The following is a 26,176-nucleotide window of genomic DNA, read 5'->3' as shown; positions in this document are numbered from 1 at the left end:
TGCTTTAAAGGAATGTTGTCAAAGTCAACAGGCCCCAAATGTGATCTCTCCCCTTTCAAACGATAAAAAAGTAGCATTACCGTAGTCTTAAAATCCATTTTCCACTATGGAAGAGGTCATCAGCCTGTACAAGACAGGCTACAAATATCTTAAAACATGAATGTTTGTTTGAACTGCAACCAAACAAATCCTTCTTCCCAGGAACCTGAATTCCTAACACATGGTGCTCCCCAGTGTCTCTTGTTGTTGATTTTAGTTTTTGTGGGGGGAAGGGAGAACTGTGTTGTTAACCCTAACAGCATAGAAAGTGTAGTATACAACAACAAACAGATTACAACATAGTTACAAAAGAACATAGCTAAAGAAGGTTGCGGGAGGGAGTTTATTGTAGGGACCTAATAAGCATCTCAAGGAAGAGTGTAAAAATACCAGGAGAGTCTTTGCAGCACATAAAGAAGGAACCCAAAAGAAATTTAGAGCTTACAACATTATACTGCACAGAACAGAAGACTAAATAGCCTGGTGATGTGGTCAAAGAGAGAATGAACCAACAAGGATCTCTATCCTATGGGACAGGGAGAGCAAGTGCAGCTAAAACAGAAAACCTCCTGTCTTCCCCAACAGCTTTCCTTCTATGCATCAGCTTGGAAAGAAGAACACAATCCCTACCTCCGAGCCAGGACAAATGAGAAAGGGCCTCCTCCCACATAATAGCCTGGAGAGGAACCATAGAGACCACATGCACCTGTCCACCTCCCCCTAGAAACCTCTCTTTCCTGCTCTTGCTCCCAGTCCCCCTGAAGTAAGTGGCCAAACTCCAGCTGATTTTAATGAAAATACGAATGAACCACCAAGAGAAGAAAAGAGCCTTGCCCTTCCCATCAGCTAGTAAGAATAAGCAGAAAGAGAGGAAAACCTTTCATTTTCTGAAGGGGGAGCTAGTCTAGGAGAACATGCTGGAATGGGAAAATGAGTGCCAGAAATTGCTACTGTTTCCTTGAGCACTTATTGTAATTTAACGTCCGTCCAACCTATGAGCTGGCTAATCATCATCAGCACGCGACAGATGCGGTAATATATAGATGAAACAAGAAATAAACTAGAAAGTCAAATTAAAATTTAAACTCCAAGGAGATAGGAAGCAAGGGCTGGAGAGAGGGGATCGGTTTTTGCCAAATGGACAGGGACAAACATCAGCAGAGAAAAGAGATCATAATGTTTCTAATACGTTAAAACAACAGCATACAAAAAAATGAAACTGAAACAAAAGGAGTATGATCTAATACTTTAAGTGGGGTTTTGGAAGCCAGACTTGCTTTGTAATCCTAGGGAAAGCATTTTAACCTCTCTATATCTCAGTTTTCATATCCGTGAACTGGGAATAACACTATTACTTACCCCAAATGTCTGTGTAGTTTAACGAACATCTGTAAGGGGCTTTGAGACTTTCAGATGACAAATGCAAAGTAATCGTGTTTCTAAAATGTAAGTGTCCTTTTAAAGTACTGCCTTACTCGGTCTTAGCTCCAAGATGATGCAGCAAAGGCTCGTACCAGTCTCCAAACCTGCTGCTAGTTCTCATGGAGGATACCGGATATCTATGCTGTTTTTTTCTCTAAAGAGGGGTGGTAGCAGGGAAATAGCTACATTATTTATTCGGCAGTCGCCACCTTTATTTAATACCATACGGCATCTTTAACGTGCATCGGCTCCCTCCACCCCACGATTCCTTTTCAGCCTACAGCCGACACAAGGAAGATACATGACGTACGCAGCCCTGCTTTGAAGAGAGTCTGGATAGGGTAGTTTGTTGCCTCATCACCTGATGCTGTGGGCAGGCGCTGTGGAGAGTTTGTAAGAACTACAAACCCCACCAAGCAGTGCGACGGGTAGTCAGGCTGGTGCAAGCTCTGTTACTTTTTGCATGCTTGGGAAGCAGGCTACTAGTAGCAGAGGGTTTGGGCGTGTGGTGGTTTGCAGTTGTGAGCTAAATGGCTTTCCCCGGGACAATGTATTAATGCAGAGATTTTTTTGCTTTTATTTTAATTTTTTCTCCAACGCTAAACTATTGCAATGGTGGGATTTATTGATAATCTGGTGGCACTGGAAGATCAATTGTGCCTTGCAGTTAAATTCCAAGAATCTGGATGTGGGGGAGACTGCAGAGAACTGAGCATGCACTTGTAACTGTGCCTGTCCACCGGAATCTCTTGTCGTTGCACCTTTTATTTGTCGGTGTAGATTTTTAATATTTCCAATTTGTAAAAATAATATATTATTATTTGGAAGCGACTACCCGCCAGGAGCATGCATCGGTTTGCAGTGCTTGCCAAGCAAACTGCGGCAAGCCCGGGCTGTAAAGGGCCACCCTGCAGGAATGGAAGGAGAGACGTGGCTTTGCGGTGTATTGCCTCGCTGGTGAAGGGAAAACAGCACCAGCAGCGCTTTACGCAGCGCACTTGTCCGGGGAGAGAGAGACTGGTGCGTTGGAACAGCGCTGCAAAGGCCTCTGCGGTGAAAATCAACGAGAAGACGAGCCGGGAGAAAATCCTGACGCTGGAGTCCATGAACCCCCAGGTGAAAGCGGTGGAGTACGCCGTGAGGGGCCCCATTGTCCTGAAAGCTGGCGAGATCGAGAAGGAGCTGCGGAAGGTGAGGCGCGTGGCGCGGCTGGGATGAGCGCTCGCGCTGGTTCCCGGACCACTTCCCTCCAGTCCTGGGTGCCCGGCAGAGGGCGATGGGCCAGGTGTTGCTCTCTATCTGCCGGGGGCCGTGCTGGGCCAGCCCCTGGCCCCTCCTCCGATGCCGCAGCTCCTGATTGGGGCTGGGGGAACCCTGGAAGGAAGGCACGTTCCTGCACGTTGATAACCAGCGGCAGAATTAGCAAAAGAAAACGTGGTAAATATCAGACACAGCCTTTGAACATCTCAGCGCTTTCTCAAGCCCCCTACTTCCCCCACGCTTGCTTCTCCTAACGTTTTAGGAAATGGCTTTGTAACCACTTCTAGATAAGGCATTGACAGGGTGAAAATGCGGTGCGGTGAAGTTCTATATAAATGGACGGGCAGGTTAAAAATTAATACTTAAAACAATTTTCTTACCTTTGTTAGACTCTTACATTATAACTTAACTAATTTTCGCCCCTTACCACGTTTTGTTTGAAGTTGAGTGAGGGTGCTGCTGAATGAAAGCATGTTTTTGTTATCACCCATTTTTGTTAATGGATTTTGTGGGAAATGTCTTGTCATTTTATGTAACTTCATAATACCTAGAGTAATATAGCCCTCATCCTGATTGGTGACATGGATGCTAGGGCAGAAGAAATAAATAATATCAATACTTCCCCCCCCTTCCACTCCCCCCCCAAAATACTCAGTTAACTGTCCTTGTTCTTTTAAAATCTTAATCTAATGTAGTGTAGCACTATATGTACAAAAAGTGTTGTTATAGTTACAAAACTAGCCAGGCCTCTTTGGAGGTGGAAGAGGAAAAAGACAATAAACAAATGCTCTCTCCAGTAACATTTGTTACTGTCTCCGGCATAATTGAACAGGTCAGCTGACATATACACTGTGAAAGTAGTATTATTTTTCTTTTTCTGCCTTGGCCCTCTAACTCTCTTTGGTGTAATCCAGTGCCCCTTTGTGTTTACACAAAAAGGTGAGTGATTAGTTTTCCCTATACAGTGGATGCATTTAAAATATTCACTCTGATTTTAGAGCTACTATATGTTTAAGTGGTGTTCCCAGTTTTAAATATCGGGAATATCTCTGAAATATGTATTATCACTAGAACTGAAAAGATCTTAATCACATCTCTCTGGTCACGCAATCACAGACATGAAGGTCGCTATCTTAAAACAAAAAAACTTCAAATCCAGACTCCAGCGAGAAACTGCTGAATTGGAATTCATTTGCAAATTGGATACTATTAATTTAGGCTTAAATAGAGACTGGGAGTGGCTAAGTCATTATGCAAGGTAGCCTATTTCTTCTTGTTTTTTCCTACCCCCCACCCCCGATGTTCTGGTTTAACTTGGATTTAAACTTGGAGAGTGGTCAGTTTAGATGAGCTATTACCAGCAGGAGAGTGAGTTTGTGTGTGTATGGGGGTGTGGGGGGGATGTGAGAAAACCTTGATCTATGCAGGAAATAGCCCGACTTGATTATGCAAAGAGTTGTCACTTTGGATGGGCTAGCACCAGCAGGAGAGGGAATTTGTGTGGGGGGTGGAGGGTGAGAAAACCTGGATTTGTGCTGGAAATGGCCCACCTGTTGATCATTTTAGATAAGCTATTACCAGCAGGACAGTGGGGTGGGAGGAGGTATTGTTTCATATTCTCTGTGTGTATATAAAGTCTGCTGCAGTTTCCACGGTAAACATCTGATGAAGTGAGCTGTAGCTCACGAAAGCTCATGCTCAAATAAATTGGTTAGTCTCTAAGGTGCCACAAGTACTCCTTTTCTTTATACCCATCGTAGTTTTGAATACTTCAGGTCCCTGCTACTCCCTTCTTCTTTTTTCAAGCTGAAGTCATTAAGGCTATGTCTACACTACAGCTTATGTCAGATTAATTTGTCACTGTGGGGTGTGAGTAAACCAACTCCGTGAGCAACATAAGTTACACCAACATAAGTGTTGATGTGGACAGCGCTGTGTTGGTGGGAGAGTTTCAGCTACTGCTGCTCACAAGGGTTGAACTAGTTAAGCCAACCGGAGAGCTCTCTCCTGTGGTCTTAGAACAGTGGTTCCCAAATTGGGGGTTCTCGGGGAGGGAAAAATTCCCTAATGGCGGACAGAGCTGTCCCTAGGGACCCTGGGCAGCACAGGGCCAGCAGCTCGGAGCCCCTGGACTTCCAAGAGCTAAGCAGATCAAAGCAAGCATATCTCTCACACTGAGGAGATTTGAAATTCAAGACTCCTTATAAGAAATCGAAAGGGAGGTGGATATTTTTTGCTGTTTTTAAAATTAAATAGGCAGCTAGTATTGTTTTTTAAATTATTATGAAGAACAAGTTAAGCTTTGTTGTAATGTGCGTTCTTTGCTTGGACTTCTCAAGACCTGAATGCTTGTGTAAGAGGAATACTTGTGTAGGATTTCTCTGCCTCTTACGCAGTTTGCTCCCTCTGTGCTATCCCTCCCATGCATTACATTCCAAAACATTTCTTGGGGATTGGCCTCTAAAACTTGCTTGCAGGATTCTCACCGTCACTCTGTCATACAATGGAACTCTGTGCGATCTCTGGTTTTAGGAACAAAATAGAAACACTTCCAGCATATTTGGTGAGTGTATGTTTCTTTTGCTAACTAGTGTTGTCCCCTACCTTGATTATGGTTGGAAAAAGCCTTTTTATGTAACCTGGAAAACAAATGAATATATTTTCCCAGTTCTTCCATTCTTCTCTCTGTAAGCATATGCATCCATGATACACAAACTACCTGAGAGTTCCTTGTTAACGTAGGAAAAAGTCACTGCTAATGGTTTTTATAAAATGTAATTTTCACCTGTTTGGTTTCTGCTTATGTGGCAGATTTTTCCATGTAAAAAAACAAGTTTTTTTCTTTCTCAAAACAGCACAATGGAATATTATCAATGACCATCTGTATTTAGGTCCACATGACTATGCATGGGCTGAAGACAGATAAAACAAACATAGTTTACTGAGCCAACTAGTGCCTAGTGGGAAGGGGAAGGAGCAGGATATGTGAAAAAGCTGAGTAAGTGTATCTGCAAAGAACGTTGTGATCCACCTAAATATGCAACAGCAGCTGCAGTCAACACTTTCCTCTCTTGCTGTTGTGCTCAAGTTGATCACTTCTTTCCTTGAATCCTTAACAGCATTCTGAGAGGCACAATTATGCACTTTTAACATCTATTTCTTAAACAAACCCCCAGCTAGTAGAATGCTGTTCTATACAAGCAGCGGGTGGCTTTTTATGAACAGAATGATAAAATCCAAGTACGATAATTTATAGTTGAAATATCTTATGTCATCAGATGCCTACTCTAAGACTATATTTGGCTGTAGTGCCTTCAGTATGTGATTGGATGACTCTCAGTTCTGTTTCCTTTTCACAAAAAACACTGTGTGTGCTCTGGCCTTTTGCAAGTTTAGGGACATGGCTGAGAAGGAGCTTGGCTGATCCTCACTGCAGACAGAAGTGACGCTGGTGGGTGAGGAGAAGAAGCTTGGAGGATGTGGCAGATGGAGTGTCTTCCCCTTCTCTCTGTGTTGAGAAGGGATGCCAACCCCTTGTCAGTGAGGTTCATACCCCCCAGGCACCTCCATATTAATGACAGGTTTCAGAGTAGCAGCCGTGGCACCTTAGAGACTAACAAATTTATTTGAGCATAAGCTTTCATGAGCTACAGCTCACTTCATCGGATGCATGCAGTGGAAAATACAGTGGGGATATTTTAAATACACAGAGAACATGAAATACACCACACACACTGTAATGAGAGTGATCAGGTAAGGTGAGCTATTACCAGCAGGAGAGAGAAAAGAAACCTTTTGTCGTGATAATCAAGGTGGGCCATTTCCAGCAGTTGACAAGAACGTCTGAGGAACGGGGGGGGGGGGGAATAAACATGGGGAAATAGTTTTACTTTGTGTAATGACACATCCACTCCCAGTCTTTATTCAAGCCTAAGTTAATTGTATCCAATTTGCAAATTAATTCCAATTCAGCAGTCTCTCCTTGGAGTCTGTTTTTGAAGTTTTTTTTATTGAAGAATTGCAACTTTTAGGTCTGTAATCGAGTGACCAAAGAGATTGAAGTGTTCTCCGACTGGTTTTTGAATATTATAATTCCTGATGTCTGATTTGTGTCCATTTATTCTTTTACGTAGAGACTGTCCGGTTTGGCCAATGTACATGGCAGAGAGGTGTTGCTGGCACATGCTGGCATATATCACATTGGTAGATGTGCAGGTGAACGAGCCTCTGATAGTGTGGCTGATGTGATTAGGCCCTATGATGATGTCCCCTGAATAGATATGTGGACACAGTTGGCAACGGGCTTTGTTGCAAGGATAGGTTCCTGGGTTAGTGATTTTTTTTGTGTGGTTGCTGGTGAGTATTTGCTTCAGGTTGGGGAACTGTCTGTAAGCAAGGACTGGCCTGTCTCCCAAGATCTGTGAGAGTGATGGGTCGTCCTTCAGGATAGGTTGTAGATTCTTGATGATGCGTTGGAGAGGTTTTAGTTGGGGGCTGAAAGTGATGGCTAGTGGCGTTCTGTTATTTTCTTTGTTGGGCCTGTCCTGTAGTAGGTAACTTCTGGGTACTCTTCTGGCTCTGTCAGTCAGTCCTGTTAATGACTGCTCCTCATTCTTAGGAAGTGCATGTGTTCAAAGTTGCCTTTTTCCCCTCCCCATCTTCTTTTGCATAAGAGGTTGAAACTCTCTGTTTAATATAAACTGTGCCATAGTTATTAAGAAGTGACCAACAGTCTCATTAATTTTTTTCAGTCCAATTACATTTCATATTGGCATGTCAAGCTGAACACATTACCAAAGTATTAAATAAAAAGCCTCTCCCTCAGGCAGTCTGTCCTGGATAGGTGTCCACTGCGTTTTGGGAGATTTAGCCTGGTGTCGTCTTCATTTTATTAGGTTTCAGAGTAACAGCTGTGTTAGTTAGTCTCTAAGGTGCCACAAGTACTCCTTTTCTTTTTGCATCATTTTATTGTACTTTTCTGAAATGGTGGCCGGTAGTGTCCTATTCACTTTGCAGTATCATTCTTTCATTTCAGGGTTACACGCAGTTTTTCCTCCTCACTTTTTGACTGAAGAGGTTTTGATTATTTTTGATAATTGAAGAAAATGTTTTTTCTTGAACTCCCTCCTATTTCGGACATGGGAGTTCGCTTATTTTTTTTTAAGTTTCTCTTGCAATGTAATGTATGTGGGTCTAATCCTGAAGACCACTTTGAAATTCCAGCTAGAATAGAATAAGATTGCTTGCTTAGTTGTACAGGTGGAGCACATTGTATGTGAACTGCATGGATTTCACTGGATTCCAGCTTACAGCAATGTGAAAAAAAATGAAGTTTTTAATCTGTAGATAATGGGCTGTCTGAAATGTTAATTTGGTTTTTGACTAAATGGAAATATATAAAATTTTTTGCAAAAAGTGTCAGCTTTCTGCAAAAGATTTTTGCTTTAGTTGAAAAACCAAACACCCCCAAAACTTTGGCTGAAAACTGATTTTTTTATTGGGAGATGCCACCAGTTTTCTATTGTCTGGGCTCCCCAGCTGGGCTGTGTCTCCCTTGATGCACCATGGTGGCTTAGCAAGCAGGAGAAGACTGTGTTGTATCATGGGAAATGTGGTCCAGCCAGGAGGACTGGGCCATTGAGAAGAGGTGGGCCATGAGGCACATGAAATGGAGCTCTCATGAGACATTGCAGTGGCATTTTCAAATAGAAATTTTTCAGATTTTGACCAAAATTTTCCGCAGGAAATCGTCACTTTCTGACCAACTGCAAGATAAAATTTCCATGCTTTGGGTCACGGCTACCATGTAGACCCTTTCCGTGTTTGAGCACCATTGTGATAGTGAGAGTAACTCTGCTACTTCTGGTAGTAGTCCCTTTGGTAGGAGTAGGTTTGAATTTCAGAAGGGCTCGAGGCAGTGTGCTTTCAGGGGAGAGCCTTCAACATCTACAATTTGCTTCTCCCAACTGCTAGAAATTGCTGACTTTCGAGGCCTGGTGCAAAGTTCATCTCCTCACTTTGACTTTTTCCGAGGAGAAGACTAAGCAGCACATGGTGGTGGTATAGTAACTGGAAGAGGCAGGGTAGGGGGATTCTGTTTTGTTGACCCTTTTTAGTGCTGAGTTGGAAATGGATTCTTTAAAATAAGATATATGATGGTCATATTTTTAAATTAAAAATTAAACAGAATATATTGAAGAGCAAAATATTTGTTGTAGAAATGCATGCTCATTGTTGACCTCTCCTACTTTTCAAATCAACACATTCTTGGAATGGAATTTTCTTTGATCTATTGTTACAAAAGTTAATTTAATACAAATCACCATTGTATTCTGAAGGATTGAGCTCAAAATACTCCCAGTGCTGAGATAGTTTCATCACTGCCACCATCCCAGAAGTCTTATTTGCAATATATGTAGGAAGCATTTTCAGACCAGGGTGAGTAAAGTTCATCCCGTTGAACTCCACAATAGGGTCTGCAGTCACTCACCTTTAAGGAGACAGCGGTGTCCCATCTGATTCTAAGCACCCAATGCAATGTACTCCATTTTAATGCTGTTTTATTGTCACCTCCCAGCAATTGCCAGTATGTGTCCCCCAGCCTCAAATGCATTCCCCCTAGTTTAGACAAAGTTTCAGTGCCCCTTTCCAGAGTAACAGCCGTGTTAGTCTGTATTCGCAAAAAGAAAAGGAGTACTTGTGGCACCTTAGAGACTAACCAATTTATTTGAGCATAAGCTTTCGTGAGCTACAGCTCACTTCATCAGCTGCATACTGTGGAAAATACAGAAGATGTTTTTATACACACAAACCGTGAAAAAATGGGTGTTTATCACTACAAAAGGTTTTCTCTCCGCCCCCACCCCACTCTCCTGCTGGTAATAGCTTATCTAAAGTGATCACTCTCCTTACAATGTGTATGATAATCAAGATGGGCCATTTCCAGCACAAATCCAGGTTTTCTCCCCAACAAACCCAAATATTAATTAAAAATGTTATTTCAGTTCAGGAATTAAGTACCAACTTCCCTCCCTTGCTCATGTCATTCACTGATTTTTTTCTCATGAATTCACCATCTTGCTATTTGTTTAAACCCCAACTTTTCTCTTATTCTAGCTACTGAAATGTGAGGTATTATACCTAAGCCTATGTACATTAGTTTTCAGAATGTGGGGATGGGATTTCTACCACTAACCCCACATCACTGGTGTTCTGTTATTTGTGCAAAAGCAGTAACATTTTAGTGTCTAACCAATTAAAAACATTTCAAGTCATAATCTCTTGAGTCCACAGAACATGTTCCTTTTGATTTATAATTCTGAAGAGTGATTATGACAAAACTCCAGGTTTCATCTCTATTGTGCCTTAATGATGATGTATCAAAGGGGCTGAAGAAAAATATTCTGTCTTTTTAATGATTGAATAGGTACCACTTGCAACCTTTCTTCTTCCCCCCTCCCATTCCCAAATCATGCTTGATCAACAACAAAGTTTTGGGATGGGGACTACATGGCTCAAGAGATTGGTAATGGGTCCTAAAGCTTTTCACCTGTGGGATGCTAGTTTGGGTTGGTAGTGACTGTAAGTGGCTGCCTTCTGATTGCTGCTTATTGGCTAATATGATATAGGAGGGATTGAGCAAGTCCATATCCCAGTAAACATGTGTCCTCGTCACAAAAAGCACCAACCTCTTGACACTAACTGGTAGGCCAAGGGTGGGGAAACTCTTGCCAGCATTATGCATCTGGCCTGCAGATTCATTTTGTCCGGCTCGCAGCAAGTCTCCGCGCCGCAAGCCTGAAGCCTCGGTGTCGTCCTCCCCCCCCCCCAAGGCTGGAGCCACAAGCGCCGGCTCACCAGCATGTCTCTGCAGCCCCTAGGTGGAGGGGCGATCAGGGAAGCTCCGTGTGCCGCCCCCACTGCCAGCTACGCAGCTCCCATTGCCCAGGAACCGTGGTCAGTGGGAGCTGTGGGAGTGGCACACACGGGCAGCGTGCACTGCGCAGAGCCGCCTGGCCCCTCCGCCTAGCGGCCGGACATGCCAGCCACTTCCGGGAGCAGCACAGAGCCAGGGCAGGCAGGGAGCCTGCCTTAGCCCCACTGCACCGCTGACTGGGAGCTGCCTGAGGTAAGCACTGCCCAGCCGGAGCCTGCACCCCAAACTCCCTCCTGCAGGTCTGAACCCCTTCCCACATCCTAACTCCCTCCCAGAGCCCGCACTCCCTCCCACACGCCAACCCCCTGCTATAGCCCTGAGCCCGCTCCTGCACTTCAAACCCCTTGGCCCCAGCCCGGAGCCCCCTCCTGCACCGCAAGCCCCTTATCTCCAGCCCCACTCCAGAGCCCTCACCTCCAGCCGGAGCCTTCAGCCTCTCCATTACCGGAGCCCCCTCCCACACCCCAACTCCTCATTTTTGGCCCCACCCCAGAGCCTAAGGGGAAGACCTGAACCTCCATGACCCTCCCGCGGGGCTGGAGCTGGAAGCACCTGCTTGCCCTGCTGCAGGGGGAAGCCCCGAGCCTCTGCCCGCTGTGGGTCTGTGTGTGGCTCCCGGCTGATTTTTTTTTTTTTTTTCTGTGGGTCAATGGCCCCGGTAGAAAAAAGATTCCCCACCTCTATGGTAGGTAAAGAACTGAGTGGGCCTGGAGATTGAAGTATGTTTGAGGGGTAAGAGCTACAGCTCAGAATTGAAATGTGCAATCTGACAGTAGTAGCTTCTAAAGTGAAACTGTCAAATTAAGTCACACGTTGTATACAAATAGTTCTTTATTCAGTTGTCAGTAACAACTTATATTGGTTCAAGTGAAAAAATTTATATTCATTTTACTCTTCACTATTTAAGCCGTTGGTTTACTTTCTGCACTTAACTCTGTTTGGACAATGGCAGTAATGAAATCACTTCGACTTTAATAGTCCTAATTTCAGGTTTCATGTGCTGTAATGTTTGGGTTAAAAGTACTGGTGTGAATGTTTGTTTGGTAACTCCTTTTCTTTTTTTTTTTCTTTTTTCCTTTTGAGGTTTTTAAATTGCATGGAAACGTCTCTTCTGACTTACTAGCCTAATTTAAGGCTAAATGTGGGTTGACAGTGTCCTGGAGCTGTGGAAAGGTACAACAACAAACAGTTTAGACACTGACATGCAGATATATGATTTGACATTCAGAAAAAACCACAAATGAAATGAATTATTGATCACACTCAAACACAGGATGGCTAATTTAATATGAAAATTGATGTTTAGCCTAATATGTCCTGAGCAGGGGGAGAAAGCGATAGAGAAACCTCTCCTGGAGATAGCTGTTGACCTCATCAAGACAGTCAGAACTGTTTTTCCTCATTTGCCTGCACATGTTATGTAAAAGGAAGATACAGTAGTGCAGTGGTCTCCAACCTTTTTACGCCCACTTTTTGAATTTAAGGGCAACCCAGGATCTACCCAGCTCACTCCATCTCCCCCCTGCCCCGTTACTCACTCTCCCCCACCGTCACTTGCTTTCACCGGGCTGGGACAGGGGTTGGGGTGCAGGAGGGGATTTGGGGTGCTGGTTCTGGGAGGGGGGTCAGGGCTGGGGCAGGGGCTTCGGGTGCAAGAGGGGGTGAGGGGTGCAAGCTCTAGGAGGGTGTTTGGGTGCAAGAGGGGGCTCCGAGCTGGGGCAGAGCATTGGGAGCCGGGGGGGGGTGCAGGGTGCTGGCTCTGGGAGGGGGGTCAGGGCTGGGGCAGGGGGTTGGAGTGCAGGAGGGGACTGCAGGCTGGGGCAGGGCGTTGGGAACCAGGAGGGGGTTTGGGGTACTGGCTCTGGGAGGGGATCAGGGCTGGGGGTTGGGGTGCAGCCTCCCGCTGGCCGGCACTTATCTTGGTCGGCGGCGCAGCGAAGCTAAGGCAGGCTTCCTGCCTGCCTTGGCCCCATGCCACTCCTGAAAGGGGCTAACGCACCCCTGCAGTCCCTGCGGGGGCAGGGTGCACATGGCTCTGCACACTGTCCTTCTCTGCAGACACCACCTCTAAAGCTCCCATTTGCCACAGTTCCTCATTCACAGCCTGCGGGGGCAGTGCTTGCAGGCAGGAGCAGTGTGCGGAGACCCCTGCTCCCTCGCACTCCTGGGGCTGTGCGGCCATGCTCTCCGCTTCTGAGAGCGGCGTGGGACTGTGGAAGGCAGGAAGATCGCAGTTTTCTGGGAGAGTCCCCGGGATTGACCAGTCGATCAAGATTGATGGGATTGACCACTGGAGTAGTGAAATCTTGCTTTCTGTAACACTGGTGCAAACTGATGCAGGTTAGGATGAGAAAGTTGAATCGTTTTATGATTTTGGTAAACGTTACTTGTTTGATGTTTTTCTGCATAAAATCACGTTGTGAACAAAGAGAATGTTATGCGATATGCCGTTAGTTTTACAATTTGCACAGAGACCTTATTTCCACTGCTTTGATAGTTAAATGGAAAAACGTTCTTCAGAAGAACATGCAACTTTTAAAAATGTTCCCCAAACTTCTAATTTATTTTTCTAGGGTAATTACACCATGCCCTGATAAACACTGCTATATGTGTTCAGCAGAATGCAATCCACAAGACACAATAATTCAGTCTTCTCATGAAATATAATGGCAAAATCTTTTCCAAGTTATTCCACTATAATTTAGGAGTTTCTTTAATGGAAGGCCTAATCACATGTCCTGAGTATTATGTTATTCCTTTATTTAAAAAATGTTATAATTAAATCTTACATATTTTTTTTTATGTTCATAGACATGCCTCTGACTGGAATCTCTCTGGTACATTTAAATAAAAATAATCATCTTTTGCAACATACTCCTGTTGTTTGTAGCGTAGCCACTGGCTTTTAGTACCCCCAATTACCTCATCCTACTCCAGGGGACATTAAAGCTCAGCACTGCTATTTCAAGTCAGAATCCAGACTCCTCATTCTCTTTCCCCATCAATTACAGTTTTTGTCAGCTTGAATTACACATGCATAACACAAACTCAAAGCCATGCTCTGTGGTAAGCAGGTCAGGTTTTTTTGCTTTTGAGAGCTGGTTTAATAACAGAAGATTAGAATGCTAATTCAGGCCTTGAAGTTCCTATTAGTTAGGTGCCCGAGGGTGGTGCTTTTTAGGTCTTTTTTTTTTTTTTTTTTTTTTTAAATACTTGGCCTCTGGGGTACCCAGCTCAGTCGTGGTGAAAATTTTTTGTCTTCTCTTCCCATTAGTTATGTAGCCTTCTCTTATTTGTGCAATCCACAAAACAGACAGGCCTGGTTTATGTAAGGAATTAAAAAAAGAAATGGTTCTCTGTTGTGGCACCGCTAGAGAGCTGAGACCTGTGAGAGGAGCGAGGAAGAGATGGTGATGAAGGTGAAACAATGAGAGAGACAAGAATGGGCAAAGACTGAAAATAAGAAGCATTTGCTGATCTGGCTTCTTAAGAGATAGTGGGGATTTCAATAAAAGGAGGAGTGCTGCAGCGGTAGAAGAGGCAAACTGAACCTATTCCAAAGGAGATGACCCACAGACTGGGGAAAGGGAATGTTAATGGGGATGATGGAACCTTTTGTTTCCAGGTTGCCTGTTGAAATCCAGCCCAAGAAGGTAGCAACTGAAAGTTATTGCCTGTCATAACTTCAGTCCGGTTCCAGTCAAAACCCACCATCCCTGCAATTATCCCTCTTGTTGACAATCTCAGCAGAAGGGCTAAAGAGCAAGCCTTTCATCCCCAGATTTGAGGTGAAGCACTTGGACACTTGCACAACAGCTTATTGTGTTCACTGGTTCTTAATCTCCCCTTCACCCGCCTCTTCTCCCCCTCCCCCCAAATACCTCTTCAGTATACAGAGCTGTCAGTGCAGCTTCTATTTCAAGACCCAGACTTGCACAACTTCTGGCCCTTTCTTCATTTAAAAAAAAAAGGGGGGTGGGACCTTGAAGCAGAAATGGAAAAAATTACAGTTGTGTTATGCATAAATTTATTCTTGTTTCCTACATTCCTCTGAAAGGTTTCCACAGCTAACTGTTAACTCCAGAATGAGGAAAGGTGAGGGCATGTGTGGCAGACGGGGTTCCAAGGAATTGATGTTTTTTGTTGGTTAACTAAATAGGGCTCTCTCTTTACTGCTAAAGAAAGGTAGGTTTTTACTGTTAGATAACTAGTGTGCATTAGCCATCCAAGTGAAAAATCACAGTGGAGGCAAGGCACTGTAGTTTTACCATGAAGTAAGTTAGGTGAGGTCAGTCATCGTCGGAGGGGGGGTATAGTTGACCTTGCCTAGCTACCTCATGGTAAAAACTTCAGGTATCTTGTCTCTACTGGGATTTTACAGTGAGATACTTACTGTGCTTTTAAAAAACCACAAACCAACTCCTGCATACACTTTTTGGCAGGGAAGTCATAGCCTAGATTTAAGGAGCAGGTAATATATTTACTTTTCTGCGATTCAGACGCTAACTGCTATGAGGTTGGCTAGACCTCATTAAACTAATCTCTTCCCCTCCCTCCTGTGACAGGTTAACCTGGGAGCTCCGCCTTATGTGAGGAAAGGCTAGACTCTTGCACTTCACTAGATGAAGAAGTGGCTTCTGTAGGCCTCCTTTTAAAAAAAAAACAACAACCAAGGAATGCTATAGCATTCATGGATGAAAAGTGAGAAGATGGAGGGGTCTCTAGCTGCATGGCTTGTTTGTGTTGGTCATTTGTCTTGTTTGTCAAGATGTTTCTGTTCCAGTTTTGTTAATATATGGCTCGGGTACTGTCATGTGGTCCCTTTGAAATGTGTTTTACAGCTCAGAACAAGCATAATATAGTATCTTACTCTAAGGCAAAATTCCACCTCTTACACAGTGAACCAAATCCAGCCTCATTGTAAGCAAGAGCAACTGCCATTACTGTCAGTAGGAATTTTGGCTACATTTTCCAGAGTTGATTTTGACCATTTCTTTGAGCCTTTTTATTTGTAATTTTAAACTTAAAATCAAATGAAGATGGTCTTTGTTCTCCGTGGACCTCCAACTTATTTGAAGAAAGCAACATATTACCAATCCATTATTTTATTAGTCAGAAATGATACTGGATGCTGAGGAGCAGGAATGGATGTAATACAGATTCAGTAAAACTGCTGAACCCTAAAAATCAGATTTTGAATTATGAAGGATCTGTAATTCATTCCAAGCACTTCTCCTGTCAGCATTAAACCCAGAACGCTCTGTCTTGACAAGCAAAAAGGGTGTGTCTTTTAAATTGTGTTGACTTAAAATTTTGACAAATGTATTCTTTGAGTCTATTGAATCGGGATAAGTTAAGACCTTCAGCTGCGTCTTCCCTCTCTACCTGTTCCATTTCAAAGGAAGCTTGAATGTTATCGTTTTCCTGTCTCTGAATGGCATCATCTGCAGTAACAGAAATCGACTAAGATCTTAAGAATTCACATGCCCATGGGGACCATTATTACCTTCACCACATCTAGTCTCTATGCTAATACCCACTGGCTTCTTGATAAAGAAATGTAACCGTAACAGTCCCATTCATAACACTTGATGCAGACAAAAGAAGACAGTCGCATTGCCTGGTCCTACAAACCAGTGCACTTAAAGTTTTATTTTCTATTCTTTTTATCCTTTTAAAGAGAGCTCTGATTACAAGCTAGTGTTCAAGTGCTTTCCTTCTATTCTCATAATGGATTCAATTCCTCATAGGAGAAGTATGGCTAGAAAAAGTAGCCAGCTGTTTAGATTTCACAGATCAAGCATTTTAAATGCTAGTGTTTTTACTATTAACTTTTACATTAGTTAACACCTAAAATCTCCAATCCTAGTATCTCTGCAAACACATAATATAGTACGACACATTTTCTAGCCATTGAGCTTGCAGTCTAATGAGACAAGACACAAACGTTAATTAGGCAGACAGTGCATAAATAAATAGTCAAAAGAACTAAACTTGTTTACATTTTTCCCTGTTTTTTATTTTCCTCAAGTCATCCTGCTTCCCCTCCCTTCCCTCTCTCCTGTTTGGGTACCCCAGCCAACCTGCTCCACCACTGATGACCCCAAATGCTCTCCTTTCATCCTGCCTACCTCACAGATGTAGTTTCAGGTCCAGTCTGGAGAGGAAGAAGGCGGGGGGGGAGGGGGAATAAGTTACAGAATGGCCAGAAATGTATAAAGGCCTTGTGGAGGATCTCTAGGGTAGATAGAGGCATTATGGTCTCCATTGCATCATCTGTTGACATTTCCTGACTGGCTTCTCTTTCCCCATGGCCCGCCAGCAGGTTCTATAACTATTCTTTTACCTGAGATAATATTATGGGGCAGGTGTGTAAGACACTTGTTGCTTTTGGGCAGGGTGAGTAATGCATGTGATTATGTGCAATTTAAGATTTTTATCTTTCCACAAAACTGTGTTCTGGTATGTTGGACTGCTTGTCTCTGGTCATTTGCAGTATGCCCCTGCAAACAAAGCTGTCATAGAAACAAAACTCTCTGAACCCAAAGGCTCAGTCTACAGTGGGGCTTTCAGCTGCGTTATAACACTGCTTTATGAGACTTGTTTAAAGTTGGCTGTGGCTGAGCTGGGTTCTGATTATGACCTCATGCTTCACTGCTTATTCAGACAAAACTGTTAGACTAAGAAGTATGTGGTTGGGCTCATGATTGAGCTGGCTAGTGTGGACAGGGGCCTGATGGATGTGAAATCCATTTTAAAAGTGTATTGTAGGCTTGGTGTCTACCAAGGCCACCATTTAAACTTGATTTCACCATAGTTTAGCCCTGTCAACAGAAGCTGGATCAAACTTTATCTAAAACCCAGTTGGGCCATAATAGAATCTAGCAACTAGCTATTGCTAAATTCTGTTTGTTTCGTAGTGCAGGAAACGTTCTCTCTAACTTCTAGGCATTGTTGGCAGCATGGTTCTTTAAACTTGGGTCAATACCTGTGTAGACTAGGCCTAAAAATACTTGTAAAATATTTCTAAACTCTTCCTAAACTGGCATGTAATGACTTCAAATATGTGCTTTAAAATACATTTATTTTACTAGAGTTTGTTACTCATTATGCAAGTGTAACACTATGGAGGTTCACCCAAACCAGTAAGAGGTTGTGTCACCACCTGCTGTGTGAGCCAGAGTCCTTGTGTGCCTGCAGCATTGGCTCAGAGCCCTGATACCATGCTCCCAGCACAATGGCCTCAACCTGGCTTCCACCAGCCTGATTACTCCTTAGGGTGAGACCAACCGCCTTTCCAGTCTTGATCTCCCCAAAACCATCTCCCCTGTAGTGTCCAGTCTCTCTTACTGGACCCTCACAGAAGTTAACTTTACTGCCTCCACAGAGACAGATCATACAGCCTGTTAATTTAGCTGAGGACTTTGTCTTTCAGTTTGATACACAGAACTGAGATGATTTTGTAATAAAACAAGAATATGTTTATTAACAAAGAACAGATATTTATGTGATAAGCAGGGATCCTAGTTTTCTATGATAAAAAAACCCCAAATTCTCCAATAGAAAAACATAAAAATCTGTGTTTTTCTGCGATTAAAATAAAACACTGAACTTTAGTTTCCCTAGCCACAATATATGTAGGTATCAGTAGAACAAAATGTTTTATTGTTATATTTACAATTTTTAAGCAAGTTCGAAGCCTACCACCAATGTGAAATTTGTCCTTATCAAACTCAGTGACATGGTCTTATGGGGTGATTTTTTTTTAACGTTTTCGGCATCTTTTCATAACTTCAGTTACAATTACAACAGTAACGGAGGCTGAAGTGAAAAATGAGTTGCATTAAAACACGAATCCCTATACGCCATTGAATAACCACTGTACGCCGGAAGTGGTTTATTGGAGTATGTTTAGCTATGTAAATTTAAAGCACAATCAAAATTGATCACAAGAGGGGGAGGTAGCGCCCATTGTATAAGTGACACTGGAACTTTCAGTAAAATTTAGTTAATATATGCTTTTATTTTTTTCACAAAATGTAAAAACTAAAGATTCTCTGTAAAAATGCAAATTCCTTGTTTTTCCATCGCAAACAGATTTCTAGGATCCCTGGTGATAAGTAAGAATAAAAGACATAGATATGGTTAAAAGTAAAACAAAAGAAAACATGCTTTCTAGTGACTAAAACTTAACTTCAGCACGTTGCAGTCTTTGTTTAAGCAGGTTTCTCAGTTCCAGATACTCTTGGTTTTCAGGCCAAGAGGATCCACTTTTCATTAGCTCAATGGGAACTACTTTGTCCCCTAGACCAGTGGTTCCCAAACTTTGACAACCTGTGAACCCCTTTCACTAAAATGTTAAGTCTCACAAACCCCCTCCTAAAAATGAATATTTCCAGGGATTTTCTCCTTTACCTCAGTATAAATTATAAAAGCAGTGATCTTGGAAATATAAAATTTGTTTTTATGACATGCTTATTACACGCTATTTATTATTAATTATTTTTTATCGTTACAGTATTTTTATTACATTATGAAAATGGCAACACTCTTCCAAGATCTCACTTTCGTAGCTTGTATCACTTTGAATAAGCCTGTTATCAGACAAGGCTCCTATGTTTCATCAAGGAGTGTCAGATGTGAAACAGCATGGTGGGATTTAAGAAGCCAACTCATAAAGAGTTCCTCCTACACAGGCATTCAGGTCTTGAGCAGTCCAGGCAAAGAATGCAGTTTACAGCAAAGCTTAAACTTGTTCTTCATAATAATTTTAAAAAACAAGACTAGCTGCCTATTTAATTTTAAAAACAGCAAAAGATATCCACCTCCCTTTCCATTTCTTATAAGGAGTCTTAAAGTTTAAATCTCCTCAGTGTGAGAGATTTGCTTGCTTTCATCTGCTTAGCTCTTGGAAGTCCAAGGCTGCTGGCTCCGTGCTCCCTAGGGACAGCTCTGTCCACCGTTAGGGAATTTTTCCCTGAGAACCCACTATAACATTTCATGAACCCCCGTTTGGGAACCACTGCCCTAGACAATAGATGCTAACATGGCTCTTTGCCCTTGTTTATACTTCCCAAAGTCTACTGTCTCCGTTTCAAGAGCCAGGAAGGTTTTCTAGGGGTGCAGGCTCCATCTTCAATCATGATTATTAAAATGTTTTTTCCTGCTCATTTAGCTCTATGACTTTGTTTGCCTTCTATGCAAATGTATTTTTCATTGTCCTCTCAGGTATTACCTGGCTCAGTTTACATTGTAGACACAGGAAAAGAGGCAAAATAACTTTCCTTTGTCTAGGACAGGCAGGGCTTATGCATTGCTTGCAGAGTATCTTTAAAAAAAATTTTCAGCATACATTTATAATTCTTTATACATCACCTGTACATATATTACGTGATAATACTAATAACCTGCAAGTTACTGGTTTGCGTATGATACCTTACGCAACACCTTTTATGACAATAAGGTGTTGATTCAATGAATGTGCCCAGCCTAATGGGAGTTGTGATATGGTGTGCCCTCTGCCAGTTAGTACTGAAGGGCAACTAGGGTCACAGCAGGATAGGGACATCGTTCCTTAACTAAGCACAACCACTGTTCTAGCTTAATAATAATAACAACAATTAATAAACAATAATAATTATTAGCATTAGCGGGGAAAGAGGGAAAATTTTTCCAAGGACATCAAAGTGCACCTTTTTTCTTTGAGTCTGTGCCCAGAACTACACACACATATAATTCAAGTCCATCTTTTGTATTGCAAATGTGTGGGTAAAACTAGAGGCCGTGCTTTGAAAATGTGTCCTGTTTTTCTTTTGTAAGGTGCTTTGAGATCTGTTGATGAAAAATGCAGTGAAAAAGATATTACTAATTATTGTATTATAATAAATAAGAAATAAATAAGCTATACCAGTTAAGTGGTAAAATAAATGATAGAAAAACTTGGTGTACTTTAGAACTAACAGCGCATTGTGAATTGTCTCACTTCAGGGAATCAAAAAGCCTTTTACTGAGGTCATTAAGGCCAACATTGGTGATGCACATGCAATGGGACAACAGCCCATCACTTTCCTTCGTCAGGTAATAATTTTATAAAATAATATTGTTTCTAATTCTGTTTCCTCTATAGAATATCAAAAAATTTCAGACACCGTGATTTGCTAGAAAAATTTCTTGTAGCTAGACATTTGATTCCCCCAATATGACTGTAATGCACACCTACTCAATTGTTTTTTCACTATGTTACCAGTTGTGCTTTATAGCCTATTCATGTTGCATGCTTAATTGTTTGTTTGCTTGTGTGAATGGACGTTACTTCCATACATACAAGGGATGTGACACATGGAGCTACCAGTTCAGCTTTTCCAGTAGTGCCTCTACCATCAAAACTCCAATAGTTTGCCTTCTAGTAGTCCCCACTATGGCCCTCTTTTGCATGGGTCCCTCTACAGTATTCTCCCTCTTTTATGCCCCTGAAATGTCCACCTCCTGGCCCTTTGCTCACATCCTCTTCCAGCAAACCAGTTATTGGTAATATAGGTAAGGAAAACATAGACTGTTTTTAATCCAACAGTGTCCTTTTAGGGCCTGACTTTTCAAAGGTGTGGACAAACAGTTGTACACACCCAATTGCAAGTGCCTGATTTGTGTGTTCAAATACCACTTCTGAGCCTGCTGACCAAGTATTTGCATATGCATGTGGGGAGTTAAATGCATAGCAGACCTCTGTTCACAAATAGTCAATCTGAGTGTGCACAAGAGGTATTTGCATGCATAAATTGGGTTGCAGGCATCTTTTAAGGACCTTAATATCTTAACATCTCTGGGCTAGTTTTGAAGAATGTGTTTAGCATCCAGGCATGAGTTATATTGTGGAAACTATACCAAAACAAGAACAACTAAAGACTTGTAGCTACAAGTACATTTTCAGTGAACATCTTGTGCAATTATGCATGTAAAATCTTCAAATTGCATTTTATTTATTAATATTATGGCATCACTCAAAGGTCCCAATCAGGATTGGGGCCACATTGTACTGGGCGTTGTACAAACACAGATGATAAAAACAGTGCAGTTCACCATGTGATATACATACATGCATTAATTCTGCTACCATCTCTGACCAGCCAGGATACTATGGCCCATCCATATCATCCTGGTGAATGCATGCAAAATGAGGCAGAGATTGAGACAAATGAAAGCTGCTCTCAGTAGGGACCTCTTGATTTCCCTCACTGTGGCTTAAATTTCTTCATCATAGTTTATTTCCTTTAGAGCATGGTTCCACTTCTACCTACTGTTCTCCCTTCATTTCTTATTTAAATACCTTTAGCAATTCAAATTAGTAAAATAAAGACTGCAAACGTTATTTCAGAGAAGTATGACTAGGGCTGGGAGACTGGGGTTCATTTCCCACTTCTTCCATAGACTTGCTGAGTGATCTTGGGCAAGTCCTCTTATCCTCACCTGTAAAATGGTGCTAGAAATAGCTATTCCTTTATCCCTTTTTCTGTTGAGATTGTACATTTTTCAGGGCAGGAATGATCCCTTACTATATGATTGTACAGTGCTTAGCCCAGTGGGGCCCCAATCTCAATCAACTGTAATACAAATAAGGAAAAAGGAATTTGCTGCTGTTAGCATTATTAATTAGGTTCCAAATTCTGATGACAAATATGTACACTTTTTATGTTTTTTGGGGGTGGGGGGGGGATTTATTTTTCATTGGTTTGAGACCTAATCTATTGATATCCTTCACCTCAAAGGAGCTAACTTTCATATTAACAACTTAAACATAACCAGTGCCATTAAGCAACTGATAGCAATAGTCAGTTTACAAAGTTTTTCTTGGTACTGTAGGTGGTTGCACTTTGTACATACCCAAACCTGTTGGACAGCCCAAGCTTCCCAGAAGACTCAAAGAAGAGAGCGAGACGGATCTTGCAGGGGTGTGGAGGAAATAGCTTAGGTAAGATTTTTATCTAGCCTCATTTGTTTTTAATTATAGGTCTGTTATTTTCTGTTTTAATATCTTAAGCTTGTGTAGTGATGGGCCTTTTAGAAAGGATGTAATCAGATGAACTTGGGTGGGGAGGAAGTGGCCCAAGAATCGTGAACGCGGAGTGTTTACAAGACTCTCTACTAACAAGATGGGGTTGATGCAGAAGATGGTAGGCAACCACTGGTGCGTAGGCACCGACTTCTACTGTTCCCGGTGGGTGCTCGTCCCTGCCCCTGCCTGCCTCTTTTCTGCCTCCTCCCTTGAGCGTGCCGCGTCCCTGCTCCTCCCCCCTCCCTCCTGAAAAGTCCTAAGTGCCACCAAACAGCTGTTTGGTGGCGGGAAGCACTGGGAGGTAGGTGGAGGAGCAGGGATGCAGCACACTCAGGGAGGGAGGAGGAGGTGGGACAGGGGGTGAGAGGAGCTTGGCTGCTCATGTGTTCAGAGCACCCACTAATTTTTCCCCGTGGGTGCTCCAGCCCCAGAGCAGCCACAGAGTCCGCGCCTGTGCACTGGTGCATGCTGTTGAGAGGTCAAGCAGTAAGCAGACTTCTCAGCAAGATGGTTATTGTATACATATTTCTGGATAACCCATTATCATAGTATATGGGCACTCAGAAAAATGACCCAAATTCTGTTCATTTGTCTAAGGCAGAGGTTCCCAAACTGTGGGCTGTGGCCCCAAGGTGCGCCACCAGTGCAACTGCATTCTCCGGTCAAACTGCTTGGTTTCAAAGATCTTGAAGCATTTCTTTGAGTGCACATTACTAGGGCTTTCTATCATTATGATTTTTTACATTAAAAGGAAAAGGAAAAGTACATACTTTATTTACAGTGTTATAGTTTATATGAATATAATCATTAGTAATTTTCCTCGAGGTGTTAATAGTGAGGCGCAGTGCCTACTGGAAAAATGTTTGGGAGCCCCTGGTCTAAGGTATATAAATTGCACATACACCTGGTTGTAAAATGTATTCTACCATTGTCCTTGTAGTCATTCTAATAACAGCTGAAATCAACCATGTTTACAAGACAAAATAACCCTAAAAGAACATGTTGAAGCTCCAAAACTGTTGTCTTGAACCTCGTGTCCTCCCAAAGGCCCATGTGTGTATTTAGAAATAAATAAAAACAACTTGGGCTGTCGATTAATCACAGTTAATTCCCGCTATTAACTCAAAAAAATTAATCGCACTGTTAAACAACAGAATACCAATTGAAGTTTATTAAATATTTGTGGATGTTTTTCTACATTTTCAAATATATGGATTTCTATTACAACACAGAATACATAGTGTACAGTGCTCACTTTTATTATTATTTTTGATTACAAATATTTGCACTGTAAAAATGATAAACAAAAGAAATAGTATTTTTCAATTCACCTCATACAAGTACTGTAGTGAAAGTGTAACTTATAAATATAGAATTTGTTGGTTACATAACTGCACTCAAAAACAGAACAATGTAAAACTTTAGAGCCTGCAAGTCCACTCAGTCCTACTTCTTGTTCAGGCAATCGCTGAGACAAACAAGTTTCTTTACATTTACAGGAGATAATGCTGCCTGCTTCTTAGTTACAATGTCACCTGAAAGTGAGAACAGGCGTTCGCATGGCACTTTTGTAGCCAGCGTTGCAAAGTACTTTCATGCCAGATATGCGAAACATTTGTATGCCCCTTCATGCTTCGGACAACATTCCAGAGGACATGCTTCTATGCTGATGATGCTTGTTTAAAAAAAAAATGTGTTAATTAAATTTGTGACCGAACTCCTTGGGGGAGAATTGCATGCATGTCTCCTGTTCTGTTTTACCTGCATTCTGCCGTATATAGCAGTCTCGGATGATGACCCAGCAGAACGTGTTCGTTTTAAGAACACTTTCACAGTAGATTTGATAAAACGCAAAGAAGGTACCAATGTGAGATGTCTAAAAATAGCTACAGCTCTCGACCCAAGGTTTAAGAATCTGAAGTGCCATCCAAAATCTCAGAGGGACGACGTGTGGAGCATGCTTTCAGAAGTCTTAAAAGAGCAACACTCTGATGCAGAAACTACAGAACCCAAACCACCAAAACGGAAAATCAACCTTCTTCTGGTGGCATCCGACTCAGATGATGAAAGTAAACGTGCGTCGGTTTCCTCTTTGGATCGTTATTGAGCAGAACGCGTCATCAGCATGGCCCCATGTCCTCTGGAATGGGTGTTGAAGCATGAAGGGACATATGAATGTTTAGTGCATCTGGCACATAAATATCTTGTGACGCCAGCTACCACCATACAATGAGAATGCCTGTTCTTATTTTCAGGTGACATTGGTTACAATTGACAGGAGATAATGCCCGCTTCTTGTTTACAAACTTTTTGTCTGAGCAATTGGCTGAAGTAAGGCTGTGTGGATTGGTAGGCTCTAAAATTTTACATTGTATTATTTTTGAATGCAGTTATTTTTTTGTACATAATTCTACATTTGTACAGTTCAACTTTCATGATAAAGAGATTGCATTACAATACTTGTATTAAGTGAATTGAAAAATACTTTTTTTTTTTTTTTTGCAGTGCAAATATTTGTGATCAAAAATAAAGTGAGCTCAAAACACCCAAAATATTTAAATGGTATTCTATTATTGTTTAACAGTGCAATTAGTCATGCAATTAATCACAATTAATTTTTTTAATCGCTTGACAGCCCTAAAAACAACCTTTACCTACTTGGGGTGCCAGTTCATTTTTGGCCATCTAGAAGCTCAGCCCACTGCTTGTATCTGGGAAGTCATATTTGAGTTACTATTTTAAATATAGGTTTCAGAGTAGCAGTCATGTTAGTCTGTATTCACAAAAAGAAAAGGAGTACTTGTGGCACCTTAGAGACGAACAAATTTATTTGAGTCTCTAAGGTGCCACAAGTACTCCTTTTCTTTTACTCTAAATATAGTGCTCTAGCCAGGGCACAGAATCTGAAGAATCTGATAGACCCGATAAACTCCTTTCCAGTATGAAAAGAGACTAAGGGTGACATTTCAAAGTACATATTAGAGTAACTGATGTGTCTATTAATTTTTGTGATTGTAGTGCCTCATTGTTTTATTATTTTATAGCACCTACTACGATAGCAAACAGAATATAATTAGTGATTTGATTAGCAGTCAGGCACATTCAGAGAATGTCAAACAGTTCATCCAGTGTCAGTTCAGCTTTCATTTTTGCCTTTTTGTTTACATGTAGTTCATAATTTCATCTTTTTTTGTGTTGGTTTTTATGTGGTCTTCTGAACTCCTCTCCTAGTTCAATTTAGCAGATTTTTTGCTTAATGTTTTTACATTTTATGGAATTTGTTATAATCCCATATACTAAACCAGGGATTCCCATCGTGGTCTGTTGAGCACTTCCTGGTGGTTCATGGAGAAGAGTTTAGACACATGGTGCCAGCTTGCCTCACTTCCAGCTGCTAAATTGCATTAAAAAATAAAAATACTTGAGTCCTTTCCTATTAGGGGTCTCTTGTGATCTCATGCTATGAAACA

General features: G+C 41.9%; 1 protein-coding gene across 7 annotated transcripts in view; it reads left to right on the top strand.

The window, feature by feature from the left end:
- Positions 1–26,176, top strand: part of GPT2 (glutamic--pyruvic transaminase 2) — a 51,672-nt gene that overhangs the window by 2,404 nt on the left and 23,092 nt on the right. The window contains exons 1-5 of one of the 7 annotated variants that reach the window (XM_048870800.2): positions 2,565–2,652; positions 11,741–11,830; positions 12,747–12,997; positions 20,645–20,734; positions 22,514–22,622. In XM_048870800.2, the coding sequence (XP_048726757.1) occupies positions 12,992–12,997; positions 20,645–20,734; positions 22,514–22,622 (205 nt within the window). In that variant the 5' untranslated portion in view covers positions 2,565–2,652; positions 11,741–11,830; positions 12,747–12,991. Of the gene's footprint in view, positions 1–1,875; positions 2,653–2,713; positions 2,899–11,740; positions 11,831–12,746; positions 12,998–20,644; positions 20,735–22,513; positions 22,623–26,176 lie in introns of those variants that run through there. The other 6 variants (XM_048870801.2, XM_048870802.2, XM_048870805.2 and 3 more) reach the window with 6 other exon arrangements.

Source organism: Caretta caretta, chromosome 12, assembly GCF_965140235.1.
Source record: "Caretta caretta isolate rCarCar2 chromosome 12, rCarCar1.hap1, whole genome shotgun sequence".
NCBI classification, from domain to species: Eukaryota; Metazoa; Chordata; order Testudines; family Cheloniidae; genus Caretta; species Caretta caretta.
This window is presented reverse-complemented; position numbering and strand designations above follow the sequence as displayed.